Below are 15,390 nucleotides of genomic sequence, written 5' to 3'. Positions count from 1 at the left end.
CAGGGAACGGATGTGGGGAAGAAAGGAAAGCTAGGGATCGAACCTGATGCTTAAGTTGCGCACAGGCTTAGTGAGTCTGAGGTAGAGCCCGGGGAGGTTGAATATTCAGACCTGCAGGAGAAGACTCATAGGAATTTAGCTCTAATTTGATCTATTCATGGAGCAGAGTTTCTAAGAATCAATAGGAATTTTAACAAAGAATAATGTTAATAAATACCCCCAAATTAGACCCTCTTATAATTTGAAAACAAGAAATAGAGTAATGTTATGGAATCTTCTGTAAAAGAGGATTAATTGGGATGCTTGAAATGAAAGTAGATATTTGCAAAGAAATGCTATTAAGGGATATGGAGAGAAGACAAGGATATAGGTTGAAAATATTTATCAGGATCTCATAAAATGATGCCACAGGATCAATTGGCTAATGGACTAATCCTGTTTTTATGTTCTTTTTTGAAAAATAAATAGTCCATTTTCCCAATCTTTGCAATTCAAATTTTAGCTTTGAAATTCATCTACCAGTAGCTCCTTATTTACAAGACATTGAACTCCTGTCCTCTGCTTGCAATGAAACTCGTGGACTTCAGTGTTTGGAATTCTTTATTTAACAAATTAAAACTCATCCACTGGAACTGAATTTCATTTAGTTTTGTGATGCAAATGACATGGGCTTGTAGAATTAGGAGTCCTATTGTATGAAAGTGCAGTAAACCAGACTGACTAGTAATGAACAAGAAAGAACTTGCATTTTTATGGCACCTTATTGCAACCAAAAGTCTCAAAGTGCTTCAAAAGTAATTACCATCAAATGCTTTAATAAGCATACATGGCACCCTTTGTGCCAGTAAGGTTTCACAAATAATTATGAGGTGAATGATTGATTAACCTGGAGAGGGATAAACTGCTTCCTCTTTTCAAATTATGTTGTGATTAACACCCACCTGAATTTACAGAAATACAGCACCTCCAACAATGAAGAGCTTACCTGATACTGCATTAAAGTGTTATACTGGACCACAAAAAGGCCTGAATCCAAAACCTTCAGAGTTGAAACTGCTTTCAACTGAGCAAGCCAATATCTGTAACAGTTTGGGGTGGTTCAGAATTCAACTAAATTCATTACATTCATTGCAACTTTCTGGTTCATGATTTTAAGATCTAAAAAAAGGCTGTTGAATCCTGAAAATTGTTAAAAATAAATTGGGCAGTGTTTTGCTTTTCATCCTTTTGGCAAACTTTTCAGCCCTTTCCTCAACCCAATAAAAAGGCTGGAAAGCAAAGTGTCGCTTTTGTTCATTTGGGACATTTGAAAGTCAGACTTTTCAGGCTCAGTATTGTAAATATCAAAATAAAAGTTGCAATCAATTCAAAGTATACAATTTGAGTGATTGCACTTTAGATCTCAGTCACTGTGTTTACTGATCCCTCCAGATTCATGTCATCTATTAATAATAATAATCCTTGCATTTGATACAGCGCCTTATCATGTCTTTGAGACGTCTCAAAGCGCTTCACAGAATATACTGTACAGTGAATTCACTGGATATTATTGTGGGCGAAACACAGCAGCCAATTGCACACAGCAGTGTCCCACAAACAACCACGGATTGAGTGACCAAATTATTATTATTTATTTTATTTATTTTCTTGAAGGGATTATTTACTCCCAGAAAAGCAATCCTCCAATCAATTAACAACGAGGTTCCTACTTACTGCTAGATGAACAGAAGCGTTTGGAGTAAGGAAACTTGCTCACATTTCGCCCTGCTGGTAATCAAACACAGGTCCTCTCACTTGTGAGGTGCGTGCTCTAACCACTAAGCTACAGGACTCCGTAGTGTTTTAGTGTATAATTTTCAAATAATAACCCACGCCTTAATCCACTTCTCTGCTCCGATGAATTGATGGTCGTGACCATTAATTATTTTAAGTCGAGAGATAGTAATGTGACAAGACTATAGATTTATCATTTTCCATACTGCCTATGTTTATCTACCTCTAGAGATAAACCAAACAACTGCTCTTAGAAACATTTAACACAATATACAATGCTTTAAATATGAAGCTATATCTAATTCTTCCATTTGATCAACATAAGAAATTCTAACTTGTTCTAACTCCCTTGCTTGCTCTTTGCATTCTCCTTGGGTCTTATGATCCTACAGTGGGGTTTATCAGATGAACCACTTAGTCATGTGTTAAACAATAATCCCTTTGTTTGCAGCCCTTGGTAACATATTGTATAGCACTCAAGCCTCAAGAAAGAGGCTGCATATTAAAAACTTAGTTATAGATCAACAGGAACATCAACTTGTAACATTGCATCTCATAAAATTAGAGGACAAAATCATCATTGTTACAAACTCTTAGGATTGTGGGTTTACCAGCTGATTTCAATGAAAAGATTAGAGAACAATCAATTCTTAGCATTCTGTACAAGTCTGTGCACAATATTCACATCATCTCTTGTGCAGGATTTAAGAGCAAGCCTAGCACCACACACTTTTAAATTCTGTTTGGGAGAATCAACTTCAAGATCCCATTTTGAGCCCAGAAAACAATCAGTGTTGGTGCTACAGTACTGTTATCTAACACTTCTTAGAATAAATAAAAAATGTTTTTGGTGTTGTAGATTATAAATTGGTAATAATAATAATCCTTACATTTGATACAGCGCCATATCACGTCTTCGAGACGCCTCAAAGCGCTCCATAGAATATACGTTTCGCCCACAAATATATGGTCAATTCACTTTACAGCATAAAGTGAAAAGCGCTATATCAAATGCAAGGATTATATTATTATATTACTGTAAAGTTAATTAAATGTAATATGCTGAGAACAACGTGTCACAATATATCACCCTTGTTTTATTTTTTCTTATCCAAATGGATTCATATTTTGTGTAAATTGTCTATAGCTGATCCGAGTAAATAAAGTGTCTTCACCATATAATCATCAATTGGAGCAACTTGTTCTGTACTTAACAACAATTTTAAATTTATTTAGTGGCTTTCAGGTCAGGAGGACGTCTCAAAGCACTTCACATTGTGAGAGCCTCAGGAACTCAAAGTGATCTTGGGTCAGAGCAGACCCAGTGAGTGGGCATGAAGTACCTGGCGTGCTCTACTGGGGATGCAGTTCACATGCTGTGCCAGTAACTCTACAGCTTTACCAAGAGCATTTTTTCAAGTCTGTAGAAGAAACTAAACATAACAGCAGAGCATCCTGTAGGGATGTAGGTGACACTGCTCCCACCATATAGCACAAAACTTCTGAAGTGCATTTTCAGTTGAACGTATGTTGTCCAACAAAGCTGCTAATTTTATCCTCCAATGCTAAGTTGCATAACCACTGCAACATTAATTTGCAGCGTTAAATTTCACTGAAAAATATTTTTTTTTCTTCACTTTGTTACAGTTCTTATTGAAGCACCTAATATATACAATACAAAATTACATTTGTATAGCGTTTTTCACAATGGGTGGACGTCCCAAGGTGCTGGACAGTCACGGATATGGACCCGAGCAGGGGGGTTGGGATCAGAGAGGGTGGAGGGCAGGGAGGGTAGGAGGGTGGCTGAAGGCGCAGTCAAAGAGGAAGGACTTGAGACATGCCTTGAAGGAGCCAAGGGAGGAAGTGAGGTGAAGACACTGTGGGATGGAGTTCCAATGAGTGGTATTCACAAAATGAACATGAAATGCAATTTAAAAAGTGAAGGCAGCACTGCATAAAAGGCTAATGCAGTCTGGAGTGCAACTTACTCCTACTAACTTCACAGTGTCAAATGAAATGGTTACTACTTTACCAAAAAAGGTTTTGCATAAGCAGTAGATCTTGAAGTTAAGAGGGTTATTCTTTCTGCCTCCTTGTCCTCCTGGTTCTCTCTGCCACGTTCGACAGTCGACCACGCCATCCTCCTCCATCGGCTTTCCTCCTTCATCTACCTTAGTGGGACTGCACTCGTATGGTTCGAGTCCTACTTAACCAAACGCTTCCATTTCATCTCAGCAAATGGTTTCTCTTCCTGCCCCCACCCGGTCACCTGTGGGTACCCCAGGACTCCACCCCTTAGCCCTCTTCTTTTCCTTATCTATATGCTCCCTCTGGGCGATATCATCTGCAGACATGGGGTAAACTTCCATATGTTTGCGGATGAAAACGCAAATCTACTTTGCCTCCTCCAGTACCAACTCCAAGTCCACCGATGTTCTATCAGCTTGTCTCGCAGACATCAACGCCTGGATGAGTGTAAACTTCCTGAAGCTGAATATGGACAAGATGGAAGCCATACTCCTTGGCTCCCGTCAACGTCTTCACTCTTGTGGATCTAAACTCCTCAACCTCCCTGGGTATTCCCTCAGACTCACCGAACCAGTGTGCAACTTAGGGGTTCGACCCCCAAATGTCCTTCATCCCCCACATCTGGTACTTGACCAGGACCGCCTTCTTCCACCTCCGCCACATTGCCCTCCTCCAATCGAACCTTACCTCAAATGCAGCCAAAACCCTCGTGCGTGCGTTTGTCATCTCCCGCTTGGATTATTCCAACGCACTCCTCACCGATCTCCCCAGCTCCACCATTCACAAGATCCAGCTCATTGAAAACTCTGCCGCCCGCATACTGACCCGGACCAAACTCCGTACCCACAACTCACCGGTTCTGGCCAGGCTCCACTGGCTACCCATCACCGAACGGATCGACTTCAAGATCCTCACACTCGTGTTCAAATCTATTCACTCCCTGGCACCTCCCTACCTCTCCGACCTCCTCACTCCCCAATCCACCACCCTGTGCCTCTGCTCGTCTAGCACCGGCCTCCTTCTTGTCCCTCGCACCCACACCCCACCATCGGAGGTCGTGCTTTCAGTCACTACGCCCCAAAACTCTGAAACACTCTCCCTCAATCCCTCCACCTTGCCCCCTCTCTCCCCTCTTTCAAGTCATGCCTGAAATCTTTCCTGTTCGACGATGCTTACAGCCACCGGCCCATTACCCTTGGATCGGTGTCAGACTCCGCCAATATTAAGCACTCTGAGACACTACCCTGCGTGGAGGGCACGATATACGTGCAAGTTGTTGTTTCCTATTGATTTTGAATGGGGTGCAAATCAGTATTATCTTCCAAGGCTGTAGTAAAATGGAGGTTTGTAGACATCAATGGCTTGCAGGGTCAGGCAATGGAAAACTAAACTACTATACTGAATAAACAGATTAATATTGTTGTACAGAAGCTGCAGTGAGAACATGCTGATACAGGAATGTAAGGAATGCACAGCTCTATCCATCTGACTAGTCACGTTTCCACTATCGTTGATCCGTTACTAAATCTACTGAGCTCAAGCCAGCAAACCCTGGACCAGGATTAGATAGATGATAGCAAATGTCCTTATGATTTCGACAGTAGAATTATCGGAATCAAGAAAAAGACCGTAAGAGCTGACATTCTGCCACCAACTCCCAAATCAAGTTGCTAAGTGCCAATTTAGCAATCCCTTCATGCCAATTCTTTGGATAAAATGTTAAACCAAAACCATGTTTGCCTGTTAAGGTAGATCCCATGGCACTATTTGAACAATGTCCTGGCCAACAATCCTCCAAATAAAATTGATCATTCACTTTATGGTTGTTTGTGGGACACTGCAGTGTGCAACTTGGCTGCTACAATTGCCCACAAAACACACATGTCACTTCATTTTACAATATATCCAGTGAAGCGCTTTGGGATGTTCTCTGGACACGAAAGGCACTATGTCATATATAAGGATTCATATTATCTATTATAAGGATTAGTATTAGAAAAATAGGCATCTACACACTCATTCTATCTATTTAGTTTAATTTGCACAAATACAGTGCACTCGAGTTAACTGCATATTGGATAATTGCAAGCACCTTGTAATTGTATAGAAATTTCTAGACAGCGAAAATTTGTTATTTGTTTGCATGGTATTATACTCCTCTCAAATGCATATTGTATAATTCGCTTTAATTGCATGAAAGATACCTAGTCAATTTCATTCTCACCGGTATAATTAGCTTGGATAATTCAATTGGTTAAGGAGCTCACTGTGTGACCACAAACAATTTGACTTGTAGACATGGTAACTTCCAGACCTGAGAAGTGAACTCACCAAGGCAGATCTGCAGGGTTCAGTTATTTGCAAACGTTGTACTCTCAGGTCAGTAGCTATGGTTGATGGGGAGGTTGGGGCAAAATCATCCCAGTTTTTGATTTGGGATTAGGTCAGGTCACCATCAATGGTCCCCACCACCAATAGTCATCACCAACAACCTCTCAAAGCGCTTCACAGAATATACTGTAAAGTGAATTGACTGTATATTTTGTGGGCGAAACACCCACAAAAATGTTATGTAACATGGGTGAAAACATCAGATTTCAACACCATGGAAACAGCAGCGGTATTGTGTGGAGAGAGGACCTGTTAATCAAAGGCAGTTTCATCAATCTGAATAACTGCTCCAGGCCAAGAGAAGAAAGCAAACCTGGCCAATAACAAGAGCTCCAACAGGGTACCTCATGGCAAAGGGCAAACAGGATCCAACCATGTTCTGGATGGAGAACAGCGGTGGGCTTGGCACGTCTCACAAAATAAAAATAAAAGTGTTGCACTGACTGGTGGTAGAGATTTATAAGTAGATGTCTGTTAAATAGATGTTTGTGAAGTAAATATACATGTAAGCATACACGTGAAGTCTGTTCATCTGTATTGTGTGAGTGTATGTGAGGCATTTTCTACTAAAATTAGTGCATGGGCCAATAGAAGTCAGCGATTTTTATTGGATAACACTGGTCTAGAGAGTGCAGAGGAATGAAAAAAGGATGCTTCCTATTGTTAGAGGATTGCGTTTCTAGCAGTGATTGGATAAGACTTTAGTGTTGAGGGAAGATGAATCAGATGGGATCTTGGGATGTGGTTACGGAGAAAGGTATAGCATTTTTCGTTGTATTGAAAATGTAACCTAGAACAATACTTTGAATGCAACAAGACAGTACAACAAGAAGACATTCGTTTAGAGTTGCAAGGAGCAATTTTAGGAGAGACACCAGGAAGCTTTTTTTTATAAAAGGAGGTCTTATGAAGCTTTTCCTCTTCGACCATGACTACGGTCACCTCCCTTCTCCCCTGGCTCAGAGTCAAGGTCTGCAGATGACTGGAACAGGTTTTGCCAAGAAGGTTGGTTTAAAAACATTTTGATGATGTGATGGTAGGGTGGGAATTTTGGAGGGATGAAATCAGATGGGCCAAAAGGCCTTCATCATCTGATATAATCCTGTGATTTTGTGATTTGAAATCCTGAGCATGTGAAAGTAGTTGCAAATGACACCATGATGTCTGAAGATTAACCTTTCTATTGGATGGCCTTTGATTTTTTAATATCCTGATTATTGAATATCCCAACATCCCTTCAAAGCCTTTGAAAATAGTGAGGAAATCATGACAAAGGGGTCAGAAAACATACTCGAACAGAGTAACTCCTGCCAAGTAACCAGAAAAAGTGCCTGCCACATAAGTTGTGCTTTTTTCCAGGGAATGCTTCTGAACAGAGATACAAAAATATGAAATTCCCTGTTGGGCTCAGTGGTTGAGGCAGAATCCATATATCAGCTTTCCATGGGAACTAGATATATATTAGTGATGGACAATGGATCCGTCCACTGCAAAGTCACTTACCACTGGCAGGGCTTCATAACAAACTGGGTGCAGAAATGTTCAGAACTGTAATGAACCTAAGTACAATACACAAGACTGTGCTTACAAATTCATCACTAATACAGTCTCAAAACCAAGTAACGGCTTCCGTTGATGGTCTCAAATGCCTTAGATACTGTTCGGGCCCCGACACCTGACTGTTCAGCGCTTTGGGACGTTCTCTCGACGTGAAAGGCACTCTATAAATGTAAATTTGTTGTTGTTGTTGTTGTTATCCTCCTAGTAACTGAACATTTGACAGAATGGGCATCTCTGGAAGTAATTGTTGCATCCTTTAATTTGCTTGGTGTGTAGTCTTTCTCTCATTTTGCTTGGGACCATGGTTGTTTTGCTGTTTCTGCTGCTCCTCCTCTAACCGCATGGTAAGGCTATAGACTCAATTATTTCCTTAAAGTGGTTACGTAGTGTTGAAAACATTATACGAACAATTTAAGTAAGGTGCATTCAGATACATCACACAACTAAACTCTAAAACATGCTTTTAGCATGCCAGTAAAAAACAATTTTTGAAACCTACTGTGAGTGCTGTTCTCTAAACAGAAGATTTGATCCTTTTTGGTACTGCCTCACAATTCCACTTTTAACACCAGGCCAAGTCTGATGTGAAAAATAAACACGCCTAGACAAGGTGTGTTTAGGGGTTATGAAATTTGAAACAAATTTTAAAAAATGATGATTGCTTCAGGCAATTTCAATGAGAAGTTAATGGATTTCATAACTTCTCCATTAAATGTAATGCTGTTTCAAATGACAGGATGGAATATCATACTTTGAGACTATTTTGGTGTCAAAATGGAAAAGATTGGACTTTTTTTACATTGAAATGGAATTCCAATATCTCCATCCCTACAGTGGCAGTTAATGAGTACCGAAAAAAATATGTAATTAACAAGTTGGCAGACAAAGGGATTATACATTAGAATACTTTGTATACAGCACAGAAACAGGCCATTCGGCCCAACTGGTCTATGTCAGTGTTTATGCTCCACATGAGCCTCTTCCTTCCTCAACTAAGCCTTCAAGCATAACCTTCTATTCCTTTCTCCCTCACGTACATATCTAGCTTTCTCTTAAATACATCTATGCTATTTGCCTCAACAACTCCTTGTGGTAGCATGTTCCGCATTCCCACTACTCTCTGTGTGAAGAAATTTCTTCTAACTTTCCTATTTGATCTGTTTGTGACTATTTTATACTGATGGCCCTTGGTTTTGGTCTCCCCCCACAAGTGGAAGCATCTTCCCTATGTCTACCCTATCAAAATCTTTCATCATTTTAAAGACCTCTATCAGGTCACCCCTTACCCTCCTCTTTTCAAGGGAAAAGCGTCCAAGTATGTTTAGCCTTTCCAGATAGGTATAACCTCTCAGTTCTGGGATCATCCTTGTTACTGACCTTGCTCATTATAACTACAATAAAGGTCAGTAGAATAACCTCTAACATCTTCATTTGACTGAAGTATCACATTTTGCATCCATCTAATGAGGGCTGCAATCTACATTTGTCACATGCCAACGAGTGACTATCCTTCTTGGAGGAGATAAGCAGGGTCTCCTTGGGGCTGAGCTGATTCCAAAGTGGTTTCTGCATGTGTAAGACCTGGCTGCCCCCAAAAATCATATATTATTTAATGTTAAATAACAATATGAAGAGACTGATCCCAGAAACTCAAAAGAACAAAAATATGGAACAAAAACACCATTTGTTTCATAGTGCCCAATTCTTTAAACAATCCTTTCATAATTGACCATAACATATACTCTGCCCTATTGGTTAACCTACTTAGGCAAAATAAAGCAAATTTCTCTACTATACCTTCCCAATGTAATAATAATAATAATCATTGCATTTGATATAGCGCCTTATCACATCTTTGAGACGTCTGAAAGTGCTTCACAGAATATACTGGAAAGCGAATTGATTGTATATTTTGTGGGTGAAACACGGCAGCCAATTGCGCTCAGCAACGTCCCACAAACATTCGTGGATTTAGTGACCAAATTATTATTATTTATTTTATTTTATTTATTTTAAAAAGGAATTGTTACCCCAGAAAAGCAATCCATCATCTACTAACAACCGGGTTGTTACTTACTGTTAGGTAAATCAAGGTGTGTGGAGTAAAGAAACTTGCCCAACGTTTCGCCCTGCCGGGAATCAAACCCAGGTCTCTCGCTTGCGATGCGAGTGCTCTAACCACTGAGCTACAGGACTCCAATATATGGGTCAAAATTCCATCTGGATTACTCTCTGGTTGAAATAATGCAAAAGTAACAGGGAAAAAATTAATAATTTGTTAAAATACACTCCAAATTCTGTATGTTTTGGGCACATAAAACTATCGCATTATTGGCATCAACTCGGGTTCCACCCCTTTAATTTGATCTGAAGATTGCAGAGTTTCATTGCATCTGCAACATTTTATAAAAGAAGCACTCTTTCTCCACCTACGTCAGAAGAAAGTATAAATATAGCTGTTAGGATCTGCAATGGTACCACAGTGAATGGGTGATTGGAGAGGCAAAGAAAAATTGCAGTTGTTGTGAACATATCATTTGGGTTCAAGATGGGGATGGTATGTGGTAAATAAAGGTTCTGGGTCTATTTTTGGCGTTTATGAATTTATACAAAGGACATGATCTTGCTTTGCTTCAAAGACATCACCATTTCTGCATCTATAGGAATCATAGCAGTTATGATTACATTGTGGTGATGTCTCAGGAGTCACTGGATGGCAGGCAGCAAGACAGAGACTGGCACAAACTACAGCAGAAGATGATTGTGAAAGAAGCCACGTGGCAATACAGCCAACCTTCATGGTTCCCTTGTTCCCGAGGAAAGAAGGTATGAGCAACCTAAAAAGGTTCTGGAGGAGAAGGGCCTTGAAGGACATGACTGAGGAGAAACCTGCTTAATGACTGCGCTCAACAAAAAAATGCCATGAGGGACTTGCATGACTCAAATGCTGACAATTGTTGTAAATAATAATTAATAATAATAATAATTAATACATTTGAAAGGTATATACATTGCCAACAATGTGCCCGCCATCAGTGTGCTATCCCACAAGATTAGTTTTGATGAAGAAAGTTCTTTGGTCCATCTGATCTCATCCTACCAGAATGGAATAATAAAGGATATGTGGGATAAGCAGGAGAGTGAGATTAGATTGGGTGGTTCATGTGGAGAAATACCAGAGCGGACTTGATAATAATAATTATAATAATAATAATCCTTGCATTTGATATATAGCCTTTTCACATCTTCGAGACATCTCAAAGCGCTGCACAGAATATACTGTAAAGTAAATTGACTGTTTTGTGGGCAAAACACAGCAGCCAATTGCACATAGCAGTGTCCCACAAACAGTCATGGAATAAGTGACTATATTATTATTATTTATTTTTATATTTTAATACATTGAAACAATTTGGAATTCTTTTCATTTGTGTGCTTTTATAAGTTAGATATATTTGCCACACACATTGTTTTTGATGGGCCAAATGGGCAAATTCTGGCTGTAACATTCTCTCGTAAGCTTTCTTAACAGCAGTTTCATATTGAGTGGAAGCTTTCAGTAAATAGTTAATCATGGGATCCAAATGCTTTTTGTTTCACACATTTGCCCATGACCACTCCTCAATATATACACATGCTCATGTAACCTAGTCCAACGTATATAATCTTAGATGTTTACACATTCAAATCGATCTGCCTTGCCACTTAATTGGTCCAGATTTATGTCAATGTTTCTACAATGGAAACCAGCAGGCATTGAGTGACAAACTGATGCAATGGAAATAATAATAATAATAAATAATAATAATCCTTGCATTTGATATAGCGCTCTTCACGTCTTCTAGACGTCCCAAAGCGCTTCAAAGAATATACTGTAAAGTGAATTGACTGTATATTTGTGGGCGAACGTGGCAGCCAATTGCGCACAGCAGTGTCCCACAAACAGTCATGGATTGAAAATGACCAATTTATTATTGTTTTGTTTTTTGGAGGGATTATTATTAGGCGTGTGGAGTAAGGAAACTTGCCCAAGGTTTTGCCCTGCCTGGAATTGAACTCAGGTCTCTCACTTGCAAAGCGAGTGCTCTAACCACTGAGCTACAGGACTCATGGATAATTATGATGCATGGAACTTAGCCAACAATGTCAAATCCAACTTTGATTGAGGATATATCTTTATTTCCAAATCTGCCTCAGATTGCCATGGATCTATATCACTTTGCCAGGTGTGTGCCCTTGAAACCGGTTCAGCCTCAAAGAGACTCGACTTACCTTCCCCCATTCTCCTTTCTCCTAGCACCCCCACCAAGCCAACTATTATGTGAGCAGAAACTGATATTGTCTTTCCCACCTAGAATGGGAAGCATCAAATCTGAATTTATGCTATACAAGGGAATCTAGGAAAATGTATCTTAAATAAACCGTGATCTTTGATGGGTTTTAAAGACTGAAAGTTATCTTTTGGCAGATTTTTAAAAAATAGAATTATAGTACTATCTATAAAACACAAGGAGTGGAAAAATAACCTCACATTGCTTTCTAATCTTACTCAACAATGTTTTTTTGTTGAGAAAACGACTCTCCAGATGGCAAGCATGTTTTTGTAGGGCTGCATAGATATTTTGAAACTATTACAAAACAGAACAAGTTATCTTCATTTGTTGATGATTAATGTATAGTAGGATGAGACCAGCCAACTGTTAAAAGCTAACAATCCAATATTACATCTTTGAATCTATTTACCTGAGGCAAACTCAAATGTACTGTAAGAGCTGTGACCAGTCACAACTAACTGGGATATTCTAAACAAATTCTCAGGAGTTAATTTATCTTCAAAACCAACTACTACCAACATATTTATATTCTGCATCATTCGCCTCCTAACAGAATAGGATAAATGCTTAATTATAAGCTTTCATTTAATACTTTTCTTTGGGTCGTTGTGTGCAGACGGTGACTTATTTCAAGCATGAGAAATTCAATTATATTATCAGTACAGCAAATCAACAGCATGCCCCATATTGGAAATAACATCCACTTGCATGCAACAAAATGCTTCATAACCCCAAGAGAAATGTAACATGGAACCAATTTTATAACAGGGTTGTATAACAAGTTTTATAACAATCTTCAAGTGGCTCTGTGCTATATATAAGTATTTTGCAACATCCAGCATAAGAGAAAGTCAATTGTTAAGTGAATATTACATAAAACTACATTTTGAAACCTGAAAGGAAATTGTTATACTGATATAAAACTAACTACCTTAACTCCTAACTCTTAGTGAAGTATTCAAACCTAATATGCTTCACAACTCCTAAATGTCATATTGAAGAGATTTTTAATAATTTTCCTCAGCTGGTGGAAATGTAGAAATGTTTTACTGAATGTGCATGCGGTAAAATATCACAGTTGTTCATCCATTTATAACTAAAATTGTGCAGAACTCAAAGCAACTATGAAAATCAGGAACCAGATCTGAATCATATGATGCATGAGCACATGATTTGTACATACCATCTTCAGGAGGCAGGAATTTCCCAACATAGGGATCCAATAGTAATCTTAAAATAACTGCAAATCGGGAAATTAGCGCATATACCTTTGTGGCAGACTAATTTCACACAAAAAAGCTCCACTTGATAGAAACAGGTATTACAGCAATTTCTAGGGTTCTTTATATATCAGCATAGAACTTTGAAACATCTGAAGTTTCAACTCAACAGTTTCGCCAACTCAACTCGATCAATGACTTATCGCACAAATTCTTAGAGTTTAATCCCTCACTTAATCTTTTGTATTGAAGGTGATGGATTGATAGCCAGCAATGAACATCTGGGGAATCCAGATGTTATAACAGTTTTATAACCTGGATAGTTATATTACAGAAGTAACTTTACTTGCATCTGTCTCTCACAGATCAATTATTGGGTTTAGTGTATGGGTGATGGAGTCGGCTGTGTAGCGTTATTCTAGAATGGTAACAATCGAGCGCAATAATAATAATATTAATAATAATAACAATCCTTGCATTTGATATAACGCCTTATCGCGTCATTGAAACGTCTCAAAGCGCTTCCCAGAATATATTGTAAAGTGAATTGACCGTATATTTTGCGGGCAAAGCGCAAGTGACGCACCGCAACTAACTCCCAACCAACTAACATCAGGGCACTGAATGTAGGTCAGTCCTGTAAGACGTGGTCGCAAATGCTCACTGATGGCATTTTTATCCCCACAAACACTCAAATTAAGCACAGCAGATGTGGGCAGATGACTCAACTGTGACACACACACACACACAGTGAATGCAAAGTTGCACAACAGCCCGCATTGCCCCTCCGGGACTCACTGCCTTTCCCCCTCTCTCTGTTTTTGTTTCACTTGGAACTTCAAAGTGCAACGGGAAGAAGGGAACCTTTCTCACCCGCTATATCCCACAGCTGCAGCCTCACCACCGTCTCCGAGTCCCAGTTCAGGACTTTGAGTGCGAAATCCACACCGATAGTCGCTCGGTAATGTTGGGAAAAGTTCTGATGCACGTAACGCTTGATGATGCTGGTCTTCCCCACACCCAGGTCGCCGATCACTAAGATTTTGTAGAGGTGCTCGGTCTGACTTTTCTGCATTTTCGAAGTTTCAGGCTCATAACCCGTGGCCGACTGTCCTCCTCTGGCAAAGTCAGGTCCAGCAACTTCAGTGAAAGAGCAACGCCCTCAACGCTCCCACTAACGTGGGAATGCCTCCAGCTCTCCAACCAGCAGCTCTGCAACTTCAGCAGCACTTCTCCAGCATCGCCCAACCCCCCCTTTTCCCCCCCTCACCCCCCCTTTCCCCCCCACCCCCTGTCAACTGGGTGTGGATGTGCCAGCGATGCCACGGGATAAAGTGGAACTAACGGGTTTAAGCTGGAAGGGATGGTATTTTTTTTCTCTCCTGTTCAGTTCTAGTATTATTCGCAGAAGGGAAGGGAATTTCTTCCCCGGGCCCTCCCGAGCCGACAACCTGCCGGATAATAATAATAATCCTTGCATTTGATGTAGCGCTTTCCACGTCTTCCGGACGTCTCAAAGCGCTTCGCGGAATACGACGACAACGGGATTACATTTGTATCGCGCCTTTCACGTCGGGAGGACGTCCCAAGGCGCTGGGCAGTGTACAGCATTTCAGACCCGAGCTGAGTTCGGGTGGGGGGAGAAGGGCGGGGAGGGGAATGGGGGTGACCGATGGCATGGTCGAAGAGGAGGGTTTTGAGAAGGGACTTGAAGGAGGCTAAGGAGGGGGCGAGGCGGAGTGATTGGGGGATGGAGTTCCAGAGGTTGGGGGCAGAGGAGCTGACGACTCTTCCACCAATGGTGGGGTGGATGGGTCGGGGGACGTGGAGCAGGCCAGAGCCGGCTGAGTGGAGGGAACGGGCGGGTTGGTAGGGGGTTAGGAGGTCGCAGAGGTAGGGTGGGGCGAGGCCATGGAGGATTTTGTGTGTGAGGACCAGGATCTTGAACTGGATCCTCTGAAGGATAGGGAGCCAATGGAGTTGGGCGAGAATGCGGGAGATGGGGTCACAACAACAACAACAACAACAAGATTCCATTTATATTCCATTTATAAACACGGAGTTTGGTGTGGGAGAGGACA

The 15,390-nt window shown here is 40.5% G+C and overlaps 1 protein-coding gene across 1 annotated transcript in view; it reads right to left on the bottom strand.

Annotated features, from left to right (window-relative positions):
• Positions 1 to 14,531, bottom strand: part of rab38a (RAB38a, member RAS oncogene family) — a 35,524-nt gene extending 20,993 nt beyond the window's left edge. Inside the window, exon 1 of the mRNA XM_007902321.2 lies at positions 14,183 to 14,531. Coding sequence (XP_007900512.1) covers positions 14,183 to 14,384 — 202 coding nt within the window. The 5' untranslated portion in view covers positions 14,385 to 14,531. The remainder of the gene's footprint in view (positions 1 to 14,182) is intronic.
• Positions 14,532 to 15,390: the final 859 nt, after the last annotated feature.

Source organism: Callorhinchus milii, unplaced genomic scaffold, assembly GCF_018977255.1.
Source record: "Callorhinchus milii isolate IMCB2004 unplaced genomic scaffold, IMCB_Cmil_1.0 Scaffold4, whole genome shotgun sequence".
Classification (NCBI taxonomy): domain Eukaryota; kingdom Metazoa; phylum Chordata; class Chondrichthyes; order Chimaeriformes; family Callorhinchidae; genus Callorhinchus; species Callorhinchus milii.
This window is presented reverse-complemented; position numbering and strand designations above follow the sequence as displayed.